At 36.1% G+C, this 13,674-nt stretch overlaps 1 protein-coding gene and 1 long non-coding RNA gene across 6 annotated transcripts in view; one reads left to right on the forward strand and one right to left on the reverse strand.

Moving 5' to 3' along the window:
- LOC144582346 (uncharacterized) overlaps positions 1–13,674 on the forward strand; it is a 134,389-nt gene that overhangs the window by 13,451 nt on the left and 107,264 nt on the right. For 4 of the 5 annotated variants that reach the window (XR_013534873.1, XR_013534874.1, XM_078370739.1 and 1 more), the window contains exon 2: positions 4,232–4,308. Coding sequence is in view for 3 of the 5 variants with exons in the window: in XM_078370739.1 (XP_078226865.1) it covers positions 4,232–4,308 (77 nt within the window). In the remaining 2 variants the exon portion in view is untranslated. Of the gene's footprint in view, positions 1–12; positions 3,096–4,231; positions 4,309–13,674 lie in introns of those variants that run through there. The other variant, XM_078370738.1, reaches the window with a different exon arrangement.
- Positions 1–13,674, reverse strand: part of LOC128931799 (uncharacterized) — a 49,991-nt gene that overhangs the window by 10,379 nt on the left and 25,938 nt on the right. The window lies entirely within an intron of this gene.

Here is a 13,674-nt window from a genome sequence, read left to right on the forward strand (position 1 = left end):
GTTGGTGACAGCATCATCTGGGACCTTACAATAACTTGGAACTGTCCAAGCATAAACACATATTTTTCCTACTTATTTCTGGATTCAGGAGAGTGCTAATTGCAGCCAAGATGTCCAGAGCTGATTTAGGTCTCTCTCTGGCAGTGTGACCTTGGCTGAATTACTTCACCTTTTTGGTATTTTGTCAAGTGTGGATAACAGTATGTGCTCTTAAATGTGGTTAATCAAAGAAAATATGCAAAAGAACTATGCTCTCTCCACAGTAAAAGTTCTAGTCTATATCAACACAAGAGATTATTAAGACACTGATATTTTCAGGCTTAGTTAAGTGTAATTCAATTTTTCACATTAAATGTACATGTTCAGTGATTCTGTTATTGGTGGGCTGATTCTTGATATGTTAATGAAGACCAATGTATAGTTTTCTTGATTAACTCACGACTTGGAACTTCTTACTTCAAGCAACAAACAAGATTCAGCTATTAAAAAGCATTGCATCCAATATATCAATTATTCATCTTAGGAATTAGTGTAAAGTTAGCACAGATCCCTGTTTATAGAAAGAGATGGTTCTGTTAATTGGAATGCTGTAGCTGAAAAAAAATCTCAAATATCAAAAAATTGATATTAATATCTTTGAATGGAAGATGTATATTATATTGTTAGTAAGATATAATTCAATGTGTACTTGTTCTAAATAATTATTTTACATGATTTATCTCACTTCCAAAATAGACACTATTCCATGTATCTAGCAAATATTTTGAGATGGCAAAATGCTAATACATTTTTAAAATTAAAGTAGGAGCTAAAGTATTGAAATTTCTGTCTTACTCTTTCTTATAATATTTGCTATCACGTTTGATGTTTTGAATTTTTATATTCAGCTGCTATAAGGGTTTATTAATTTGTAATCAGACCTGAATAATTAGTATAAACTTCCACTTACTATCCAGATTAAACACCAGATGTGTGTCATAACTTGCCATCATTCAAATTCCTTGGTTTTCCCAGATAGGACCTGTAGACCCTTTTCAGATTTATACACAAATTAAGTTCAAACAGTGGGCACAATAAGTCATAGAAGTGCTGAAGGAAATGAGATATCAATTTATATCATATGAAATATACATGTGTACACACACACAAATACACAAACACACATCCCTAGTCTCAAGTCAAGGCCTCTCATTGGTTTAAATTACCTAAAGATTATCATAATTTATAACATATAAACCTTATTATAATATTATAACCTTATTATAATATTTTATCATTCCTTTTCATCTAGATATTTAACTCAAATTTAACTCAACAAATTTGTATTGATGATTTATTATGTGAAAGGCACTATGCTAAATGTTGAGGGAGAAATAAAGACTAACAAGGACCTCACTATCAAGCCAAGGACATAATCCAGGTGTATAAGTAACCCACAAGAAGAGGGTTTAAAAGTATCATGAATAAAATTCTATGGCAGCATAAAATAAGATTGCCACTAGGACAACCTCCTTGAAGGAGATGGCATATTGAACTGAGCTAAAAAATATATAAGTACAATTTCTAGGATTTCCCAACAAAGGCAGATGCATGAACAAAAGCATGCAGAGGTGCTATGGTTTGAATTTTGTCCCCTCCAAAAACTCATGTTGAAATATAATTGCTATTGTAATTAGTATTAGGAGGTGAGACTCTTAAGAGGTGATTAGACCATGAGGACTCGACCCTTATGGATGGAATTGGTACCATTATCACAGGATGACTTCAGCCCTCTCTTGTCCCTTCTTCCTTCCATCGTAAGATGACATAGCAAGAAGGCCCTCACCAGATGCTAGCACCTTGATATTGGACTTCTCAGCCTCCAGAGCTGTGAGCCAATAAATTTCTCTTCCTTATATATTACCCAGTCTTAGGTATTCTACTGTAGTAGCAGCAAAAAACAGACTAAGACAAATGGAGAGAAAGGCTAGAAGTATTTTGGGATTGGTGATGATTATGGAGGGATTACGAAAAAAACAGTAAAGCATCTTTTACCTCAAAGTGTTCTATCCAAAATTTCACCTGCTTTCATCAATACTGTGAAAATAGTTTTTGAATACAGATTGGTATGTGAAGAAATTCTAAACAGAAAGTGATTTTCTAAGAAGCACATACACAATATTTTTACTTCTTTAAACTGCCCAAAAGAACCAAAGATTGCATTCACTAATATTGTCAACATTCACTGGGAGTCTACAGAGTACCGAAAGAAATGGAAAAGCAAGTCATCTGGCACTGCTATGCTGGTAACCATCTGACAAGCTTAGTATACAGAGAAGATGGCTGGGAAGGCATAAGAGGCCACTAGGGTGGCCTCTGAGCTGAGAATGCACATGCAGGCACTAGGCATCACTTTGTACTCCAGTTGAAACCCACTAGGGAGAGGGAGTGGCAGTTTTAGATTTAAAAAAAAAAAAAAATAGAAAATAATCCTAAAATGGAGTGGCCTCTCTGAATTACCTTAAGTAATTGAATTAGTACCATAATTCATTCAATTATTCAGGCCATGGGTGATCTGTAAACCAATCTAAACGTTTCTTCTCCCCTTACTACTCACATGCAATTGGTCTCTAAGTCTCGCCCTTATGCCTTTTAAATATTATTTGGATATGACTCTTCTGACCTCTAACTTATTTCCCTTCTGTTATGACTGGTATCACTGCCTTCATGCTTTCTCCTTTCTAATCTGTGCCTCACATTGCTGTCAGAGTTGTATTTATAAAATGCAAAATGGGTTGGTGCAAAAGTAATTGCAAAACCACAATTCCTTTTGCACCAACCTAATACACAAATGGTAAAACTCTTCAATAGCCTCCCACTATCTACAAGACCTGGCCCCAAATTCTATATATGGTATATGATATGCATGACATAGGTTCTCTGCTCCCTGCCTCTGTCTCTAGATTCACTTCTACTTCATCATCCTGTGATCAGCCATATAGAATTATGAAAATAAACTCATCCTCCAGAATTTACCATTCAATAACTTTGCACGATGAAAATTCTCAAGGCAGATCTTCACTGGATTAACAATGAGTACCTCTGTGTGCCTCAAGGTATCTTTTAAGCAAAAGAAAAAAAGTTAAAAAAAAAACCCTCAATCCAAACCTTCTAAATTCATTTTGAAAAAGCTTACCTAGTGTAATTCCACAGAGAAAAATCCTTCAAATGTAGTATTTGCAATATTTGAAATTTATATTTTATTCTAAATATTTATGTATTTATAAATATTTGTTTTAGTTAACAAGTATATTTTGTATTTTCCTTGCATTTGCTTCTATGATTAACATTGGTATTTTTATATTATGAACAGAACCAGAACTCTAATTTGTAAGATTGCATAAATAGGATAAAAAGAACTTGCCTAAGCATGACTTGACTTCTAACTATTGTACAAGAACCAATTATGCTGTCAGAAATGCCCTATACACAAAGTTAGAAAGGAAAAGGGAACCAAGAGACTATTAAAAGAACTCCAAGAAAATACTTTGCACAACTCTATATTAATAAAATCTTAAGGAAATGAACAGTAGTCTAAGAAAATATAAATTACCAAAATTGGCCCTTGAAGAGGTAGAAAACCTAAATAAATCAATTTTCATGGAAAAAATAAAGTTGTCACAGAACTACTCCTCAGAAATGTGCAGGACCCAGATGGTTTTACAGATGAATTATTTCAAACTTTCCAGGAACAAATTGTTTCTATGCTATATAAACTGGTCCAGAACATAGATAAAGAAAGAAACTCTCTCTATTCTTTATATGAAGTCAGCATCCATCTAACAAAGAAAGCACAAACTTCAGAACAATCACCCTTAAAAGAACTGACTCAAAACTCCTAAACAAAAGATACACTTAATTACTTTAAATATTTTTAAATGCTAGAGAATGACCTCGTAAACTAATTTCAGAAATGCAAGGTTAATTTGATAGTAGAAAATTTATTAATAGATCAAAAGAGAAAAATCACATAATCATTCTGTGACACACAAAAAAAACGTTTATTTTGATAAACAAACTAGGATAATGCATGCATATTCTATGTTTGGTGTAACTATCATCTACTTTTAAAATGGGTAGGAAGTGGTTAAACAATAACACCCTGAGACTCCACAAAGCATCATAAACTTTATACATTCTGTATAGTGGAGGAATTTGTTTTGGTCTAATTCTATCTATTTCTTTCTCTCAGAAATGGAGAATGGGTTGCAAAGTGCTTCGCACAGCACTGCTCTGGAGCAGAGAGGGTACAGAATACAGGGAGACAAGGTAAGGAGCAGAGAACACTGCACAGGTATAAAAACTCCACTCCTAGGAAAACAAGCAGTGACAGCAGGCATTTTGCTGAACGTGTCGTCAGGGAGAAATACAGCTGATAAAAAGCAAATACTGATAGAAAGGCTGCCCATGCTCCGGAACTGACAATAACAGCTCTGGAATGAAGAGGTGATCTCATAGCATAGAGACTACAGAGAACCTGAACAGTGTGGGACTCAGAAAAAAAAAAAAATCAATAAGCCAGTTCAATACAAGAAGAGCAGTCAACTAGAATAGGACAGAAACCATTACCTTAGCCACACCTGGAATCACACTGGGTACCCACTGTAGTTTTGAATATTTATTTATAGTTAAGCTCATTGTACAACCTGTAGAGTAAGGAAGGAGGAGTGTGCTAGTCATGTTACAAAAGTCTATGAAGACCTAAAGGCCTGTAGGATATACAGCCACTTTTTAGGGAGAGTCTGTTAAGTGTGTTTTATCCCCCTTCAAAAGCTGGCATGAGATATGCCTTCAGTTTCAAGTAAAACAACTCTGCCACTTTAGCAACTGCAGATTGGAGAAGAGCTTGATACATGAAGCAAAAGCAACTTAATGGTGGAGCCAAACCCTGTTGAAATGAGGCATTCCTTCTTGACTGGTGGCAAATCCACACAATCGTTTCTTATGAGAACAAAGATGTCCTGAGCAAGGGTGAGCTGAACTTCTGCTTATTGACAGAGAAAGCCCAGATTTCAACTGTAAGGATATGCTCTTCAGTATCATTACTCTACACCTCCACAGATGTACACCTTCCCTCACACTCCCCCTTTTAGCTTCTGGAACTTTCTCTACCTCATCCTTGCTCCTAAAGAAAAACAGGCACATCTACATGGATTCTCTTTATAAAATAAAAAAAAGTCCAAGCAGAAGAAAGAACAATAATCCCTAGATAGTTGTGAGTGGCAGGAGAATGTGTCATGTAAAGGTAGCGTGGAATAAACAGAGAACTGGAAGATTAGGATAATGGATGGTGAAGGTTCAGGATCAGAGATAGCGAGAGAGCCAGAGGGAGAGAGAGAGACAGAGAGAGAGAGAGAGATCTAGAATAAAAGACTGAGAAGCTCTTAGGAATTTCAGGCTAAACAGTAGAAGAGGAGGAAGATGATTTAAGATAAATTCCTGTTTACTTTTGAAGTATCTCACCCTTCAAATTTTGAGACAAACTCAAATAAAGATCAGAATTCTTGACTGGGCCACATATATCAAAATGCAACATGTATTTAAATGTTTATGGATATTTACATTAGGATCTGAGAGCATTGAGCATTGGGATATAATAACAAAAGGACAATTCTAGTCCCAGTCTTCCTGTTCTAGACCTGGCTCTGCCATCAGTATATCTTGGGCAAGTTACTCAGTTCTCTGTCCTTCAGTTTATCATTTATAAAATGACCAGTCTCATCTAGATTATCAGTGCAGACTTGTCGTCCCTTACTACTCTAAAATTCATGTTACATTGATAGTAGAATGCCTTTGTAATGCTAACATGAGGAGCTGGATTTACTAATAGGAAGTTCTCTGGCTAGATTTTATTATTTGAAATAATGCATCATGGATATAGCCAGATATGGGCAATAATAACACAAATAGAAATATGGTTTTGTTTTGCCCCTTCTAACCAACATTTCAAGCTTAAATAAAAATGTAACTAACGAATGAAAAAATACTGAATTTAATTTCTATTACTTTGAAATGTATATTGTAGCCAGTTTTAAGGGATAGCATGTAAAACACATACACACTCATACATACAGACACATATGTCCTGAATTTGTTGCCTGAAAACCAGAACTCTAGGTGAGCATTCACACAGGTCTCCTCCAATTACTCCAGAGGCACTGTCTGCTCTCCACCATCTACAATTCAGAAAGGGCTGGCTTACTCGTTTTGCCATTCCACACAGAAAGAGAGGGATAGATTCAAACATTTACAGAATTTTTAAAAATATTTTTTCTTTCTTTAGTTCCTCTTATGAACTACATGTTGGTAGAGTATTTTACAAATTACACTGAGAATTATGCTACTTCAAGTACTGCTAGAGTAGACTTCTACTGTTTTTGCCTGAGTAACACTCATTCACCTTTGTCTACTGACAGCACCTGCACTTTCCTATCTTTAAATTTATTTAAAAACAATTTTTGAGACAGGTTCTTGTTCTGTCACCCAGGCTGGAGTGCAGTGGCACCCTCATGGGTCACTGCAACCTCAAACTCCCAGGCCCAAGTGATCCCACTTCAGCCTCCCAAAGAGCTGAAACCAGAGGTGTGTACCACTATGCTCAACAAATTAATTTTTTATTCTTTGTAGTGATAGGGTCTCCCTATGTTGCCCAGGCTGGTCTTGAATTCCTAGGCTCAAATGATCCTCTCCACTCAGCCTCCCAAAGTACTGGGATTACAGGCATGAGCCACCGCACCTCACCCACCTGCACTTTCTTTAGGGAAAATTCACTGAAGTAATTCAAATGGAGCTGACCCCATCCCAATAGCCACTTGAATCAGGATTGGCCCGGCAGAGCACCATGTCCCTCTGGCCAGTGACTGGTTCATCAGTCAGCGAGCATTAGACTTAGGTCTGTGGCAGAAGTTTTTCACTGGAGTTCATAAACAGGAGGATATAAACATTGAATTGGAAGTGACCACCATATGGAGAGTCAGTCTGAGAATAAAGTCCAATGAGGAGTCTGGAGAATGAGATACAATTAGGTCCCTTGACTTCTCTGCAATATCTGATAGTCAATCAACTCTCCTTCCTGAGACCCTCTCTTCTTCTACTTCACATCATATATATAGCCAAATAGAGTTACAGTATTGGAGATAAATAATATATAACAATATGTTATATATATGATATATAAGAATATATATCATATAATCTATTTTATTATATTTAATAGTATGATATATTATATATGATTATATATTGATATAAATATATATCATATACATCAAAATATATATTATATATTGATATATTTTGATGTATATGATATATATTTATATCAATATATAATATATATATCCCCATTATCCCATTAACCCCATAATATATATATCATCATATATATTTATATTAATATATAATATATCAATATATTATTCATATCATATATATATATATCTCATCATATATATATTTAGACCTTGGACAAACAATTATATATCATAGGGCCTAAATTTAAGTATTCTTAATACTTAAATTTTCCTCCAGTTTTATTCTCACTCTATTTTCTTTGGGTAAGATCATCTTCCATCCAATCCAATGAACATTCACTGTGTTTCCACTCTGCTAAGCATTAAAGTTAAAAAAAACAAAACTACATAACATCCGAGTAGCACTTACCCATGAGGCAAAGAAATGGATAGGTATTCCAGGCAGAGAGGAGAGTATGCACAAACACCCCGAGATGTGAAATAGTGTGATACGTGTAGGGAGCTACAAAGAGCCCAAAGTAACTGGAGCATAAGACTGGCTGGAAAATGACAGATTTCAGCTAACAAGTTGATCACTTTAGCCTCTTTTCATCATAGAGGGTAGAGCGGTTTGTCCTTATGGGAACAGATAATTATTCTGATTTGGATTTGCTTTCCCTACCCACCTTTGACACCTGATGCCTTTGCCATTAACTCTTTTCATTGACTCATTGAATACATTATAACCCTCATTGCCTTCTACAAACCATTTTTACCAACCAAGAAACTCACTTCATATTAATAGCGTTGATATGAGCCCCTGGCATTGCCCCATTATCCTAAAGAGGATGCCTGTATGGAACAGAGCATAGCCTACTGAGGACTTGGATTTGTCCCAGCTGGTTGTACTTTTGAGGATAATGCCAAAAGCAGATGTCACTTTCTAATGTTTTCACTCTTTGATCTCCTGACTGTCCCTTAAATAAGATGAAAACTATGGCATCAAGCTAATAATAGATGATGAAAATAGTTTATAATGTAATAAACATAAATTTGATTGAAAAGATTATATTGGAAATCTAAGTATGTGATTACTTTTTAAAAAATAATTTTTTGGTTTGCATGCATATGCATCTGTTTCAAGAGTCAAAAAAACTAATATACTTATAATTATGGTCATTACAATGAGAAGATACAGATAAAGATCAACAAAGGAAGAAAAGATATAGGGCAAAGTTCAGGAAACACCAGGCACAAGCTTGTAGGTGTCCCCTCCCAATGGAGTTGCACAAAGACATACTTAATTCTCCCAGCAACAATGGATGACAGCATATAGGAAGTGTAGTCAAACAAGCAACTCAACTGAGTCTTGGGTTCACGGTTTTCACTGGGGGCCATTCATTGTCTTAGTCTGTTTAGGCCGCTATAACAGCCATAAACTGAGTGGATGATTGTCTTAACCCATTTTGTGATGTTATAACAGAATATCTAAGGCCAGGTAATTTTTTTTTAAATAGTTTTTTTTAAGCTCATGATTGTGGTGGCTGGAAAGTTCAAGTGCATGGTGCCAGCCTCTGCTCAGCTGTTGGTGATGGCCATGTGTTGCATCAAGATGTAGTGGATAAGCAGAAAGGCAAGTGGAATGTGCAAAGAGAGACAAAACGAGTCACTTTATAACAACTCATTCTTGAGAGAACTAATCCTTTCCTGAGAGAGTGAGAACTCACTCACTGTCTTCAAAGATAAATAGGAAATAATCTATTCATGAGGAATCTGCCCCCATGACCCAAACACTTCCCACTAGGATCTATCTCCCAACACTGCCACACTGGCAATTAAACTTCAGCATGTCTTTCGGTAGGGACAAATCATATCCAAACCATAGCACTTATAAACAACAGAAATTTATTTCTCACAGTTCAGGAGGTTGGGAAGGTCAAGATCAGGGCACTGGTAGACTCAGTATCTGGAGAAGGCTCATTTCCTGGTTCATAGCATCTTCATAGACAGTACCTTCTCACTCTATCCTTAATGGCAGAAAGGGGGAACAGAGTTCTCTGGGGTTTCTTTTATAAAAGGGCACTAATCCTATTCATGAGGGCTCCACTAGCATGACCAAATCACCTCAAAAGGCCCCACCTCCAATAATATCACATTAGGAATTAAGTTTCTACACATCAAACATTTAGTCTATTGAAGTCATGTACGGATGCAGTGACATATGACTGATCTCAGGTATTCAGACTCCACCACCTGCCCAGGCCAAAAAACAAGTATAAGCACTAGCGAATTTTCAGAAGAAAAATCTGGGAGGGTCTGGGCTCCCCAGCCACTTTGTCGGGATCCAGTGAATGGTCCCTGGCAGTGGCGGCTAAGGACGGGAACAGAGATGGTAATGACAGGGAGGTGCAGAGGGAGCTGCTTGACCCAGCCCACTCTATTTCAAAAGAAAACTTTATTACTCTGATGATTGATTAATAGAATACAGTGTATTTAAAAAAAAAAAAAACAAACAAAAGTTAAAGATGATGCCTGTGTTTTAGTTTTTAGTGCCTGCCTAAAGTATCAAAGGCACATGACTGGAGTGTCATGAGTAAATAATATTATTCATCCTAATAAGAAACTTCTCTTTGAATTTTTAGTGTATGATCAAATTATTTGCTTCCATTTGGCACAACATTCTCATTATACTTAGAACCATTATCCCCATTGGGAAAAGAAGTTTTCTTGCCCAAAATTAAGCTGATTGCCAAATTACCATTTGTGCTGACAATGGTAAGTGCCATACCTTTTGTTTCTAAGTTACTTTTGCTCCCTGATGAACGATTATTTAGTTTGTGTAACTGTTTAACGCACCAAGTTTTATAGCCTAGTCGTTACTTTTAGTTCAAGATGTTTGACCTTTTATCCACATTTAAATATCTGAAAAACACTTGGAAACCTCGGCTGAAAGATCAAACAAAATTCTGTCACCAAGGTTTCTGACCTTTCTACATTTCTGAGAAAAGGAATTAAGACTTCAGGCTTTCTTAATACACATTTGAAACCAAGTTCACTGATTGAGGGCTTTCTGCTCTGCATTTATCTCCTTGGCTTCAGCTAATGTCAGTGTGAAATCTGTGGCCCTCCATCTATTAATTTCTCTTTTATTCTCCAACTTCTATAAAGTTCAAGTGACTTTCAGTGGAGTAAATGAGTGAAAAAATACAAGTCCAGATTCTGTATAGGTTTGAGTATTGTACTACCAAAATGGTCAGAATCTTAAAATGCTTAAATATCAATAACCCTAACACTGACTACTAGAGAGAGGGTTTACTTGAATCTGGAACATCACTTTTATTTTCATTTTGGTAAAACTGGATGTTTTCTATTCCTTGATGTATTCACTGAATGGTTGCTTGCTGAAGCCTACTGTATGCCAGGTATTTTGTATACCTTAGTGAACAAAAATAAGACTTTTCACTCATGAAGACTAGGGTGGTGATATAAAATGATAAGCATAACAAATAAGTACATCTATGGTAGGTAAGGAGGTGATAGGTGCTCTGAGAAGAAGAAAATGTGGAGCAGGGTAGGAAGGAATTAAGAGAGTAGGCTGGGGTAGAGGAGCACTCTATTAAAGGTAGAGATCAAGCTGATCTGGAGGTGAGAGAGGAGCACAAACCTGAAGGATGTGAGAGAAATGCCAGAAAGAAAGAGCATTCCAGGCAGAGGAAACCGCAAGGGCAAAGACTGTGGATCATTCCCTCAAATGTTCCAGAAACAGTAGGCCAGTGTGAGTGGAGTGGAATGGGCCAGGAGGATAGTGGAAGGAGAAGAAGCCTGGCAGCATCACGGAGGATCAGATCAATAGGGCTTTTGGGAGTCCCTGTAAGGACTTTGGCTATATTCTTTTAATGGTCTGTTTTTGTATTAATGACTTTCTTTTGTTTGTTTAGCAGAGGATGTAGGCTGTTGCAAGCATAGGCTTTATTAGGTACTCAGACATACCTGTTGACAAAACTCAAGACCCAATTTAACAGATTAAATAGAATCATAGCTGTACATTGATGGCATAATATTATTATTGATTTGCCAGTCATTCTCTCTCCAGACTGAATTTCTCCAGGATAGGAATGGAAACTTGGTTATCTCTGTATCACTAGTGCCTGATAGGACATAAACACAGGGCTTCACATTTTATCACTTTGGTTTTTGCTGTCATGTGTCATTCCTTTATTACATCACATATGTTATTCTTTTCTGTGGAGTACGTGCTTCCTGAATTCCAAGATTGTCTACATTAGTGACCATAGCTATTCAATCTTCTTTTTCTTTCTCATCACCAGGTGAATTTTCTGCTAGTTAAGCTTATATTTTCACCATCCCTCCAAGACATTCATGTCTATTTCTACCTCTATGTCTTTATACATTCTTCTTGCACTACATTTTGTACCTTTCTTTCTGGTAGCAAAATCCTCTCCCTTGCTAAGGTCTACCTCAAAGCTCATCCATCTCCAGTGATGTTTTTCCCAACATCACCTACTCTTTGTTTTTCATTTATTCAGTGCCTCTTATTTTATCACTTTAGTTTTTGCTGTCTTGTGTCATTCCTTTATCACCCCACACACTTATTCTTTTGGAGTATGTGCTTCCTGAAGTCCAAGATTATCTACATTAGTGAGCATTTGCAGAGTGTTTATGTCCTAGCAGACACTAATTATAGAGAGATAGCTAAGTTTCCATTCTTATTCTGGAGAAATTCAATCTGGAGAGAGAATGACTGGCAAATCAGTAATGATGATACTATGCCATCAATGTACAGCTATGATTCTGCTAGTGACAACACCCTGAACAGAGAGGGAAAAGGAACTAGTATGTATGAAATGCCAGTTACTGTGGATATTCTCACATGTTATCTCATTTAATCCCTGCAATAGTCTGGCAGATAGAGGTTACAAACCTCATTTTAGAAGATGAGGAAATTGAGGTTCAGAGAGGTAAAGTGGCTTGTCCATGATTTCTAAGATGGATATAATCAATCCTGGGAAGTAAGTAGGTGGATTTTGCTTAACTACACAATTCCTCCACTTTTCTATTATCCTTTACCAGTCCAAAAAACACAGCGACTAAGAAATATGTTTTATGTCACCCAAATAAAATAGCAATTTATTTCATTTATCTTAATGTTGCCTTTCAAGTATCAGAGGACATCCATAGTATAGATACATTTCTTTATTTTATAAACTTAATTTTTCTCTCTTCAGACATTGATATAAAAAAAGAAATCTAATTTTAGCCCTATTTTTCTCTTATAGTTTCTATTATGTTTGTTTAAAGATAAGTTGTGAAACAAAACTGTCAAATTCAAATTCTAACTCTGCCTTTTATTCATTATAAGTAACTCAATTTACTGGTTTTATGTCATTTCACTTGTAAAACAGAGATACTACTGTGAGGACCCTGCTAGAATTAATATTTTTAAAATTTCTGATACGATGTAACTGAAAAATAACATTTTGGTGAAGAGAATTACAGATTTCTTTGCATGCATACAAAAGAGTATAGGATACATGCTTTAATTGATTAGGTGATTTCTCAAGTAACTATTACAGAAATAAATAAAGATCATTGATAAGAAAACAAACAAAGGCTCTTTATTCAAGGCTTGCTATAATATATCAAGGAGTCAGCCACCATCACTTGCATTTTGGCAGATATTCACAGGCAGACAGAAGAATAAGAAAGCTTTATAGTAAAGTTAAAAAAAAAAAAAAAAAAGCAACCTTTTAGGTATGCCCTGTTTGGAGGTTGTTGGCATGGGGAAGCTGTAGGCAGACTAAAAGTGGGACATTCCATGTGATTAGTTAAGGGTTCAATTGTTGCAAAGGTTATTGTTTGGCTTCGGTGATCAATTGCTAGAGATGATGGTCTTACTTCCTATAAATCTGAATTACAGCAGACTGGCTTCCATGCTGGTTATTGCAGATAATGAGTTAGTTTCCTGGACTAGTTGCTGCACACTGTGGGCCAGAGTTCTACTTTTAAACATACCCTGGCTATTGCCTCTTTGTATATTCAGTCTCCCACTGCAGATCCATCAACAGTTGACTTAGCAAGTCTATGTAATTTACAAAACTTTATGTGTACTAATGTATTTTGTTCCAGAATAACTGGAACTCAAGGTGCTATACATGAAACTATATGGAACTTCTGAAAAATTAAGTTCTTTTAAAATCTTTTAAAATTCTTTATGACAAAAATCAGAACCACCAACACAGAAAAGGTAACTCAGGTATGTGTAGAGAGAGTCATAAGACCACTACCAACATTGCAGTGTTAGTAACTATTCACTGGGTCACTTCACATTAAGGTGGCGAGAAACCCAGAGTGGACATTTGTTGTTTGCTTCTCTAGACAATTT

Source organism: Callithrix jacchus, chromosome 4, assembly GCF_049354715.1.
Source record: "Callithrix jacchus isolate 240 chromosome 4, calJac240_pri, whole genome shotgun sequence".
NCBI lineage: Eukaryota > Metazoa > Chordata > Mammalia > Primates > Cebidae > Callithrix > Callithrix jacchus.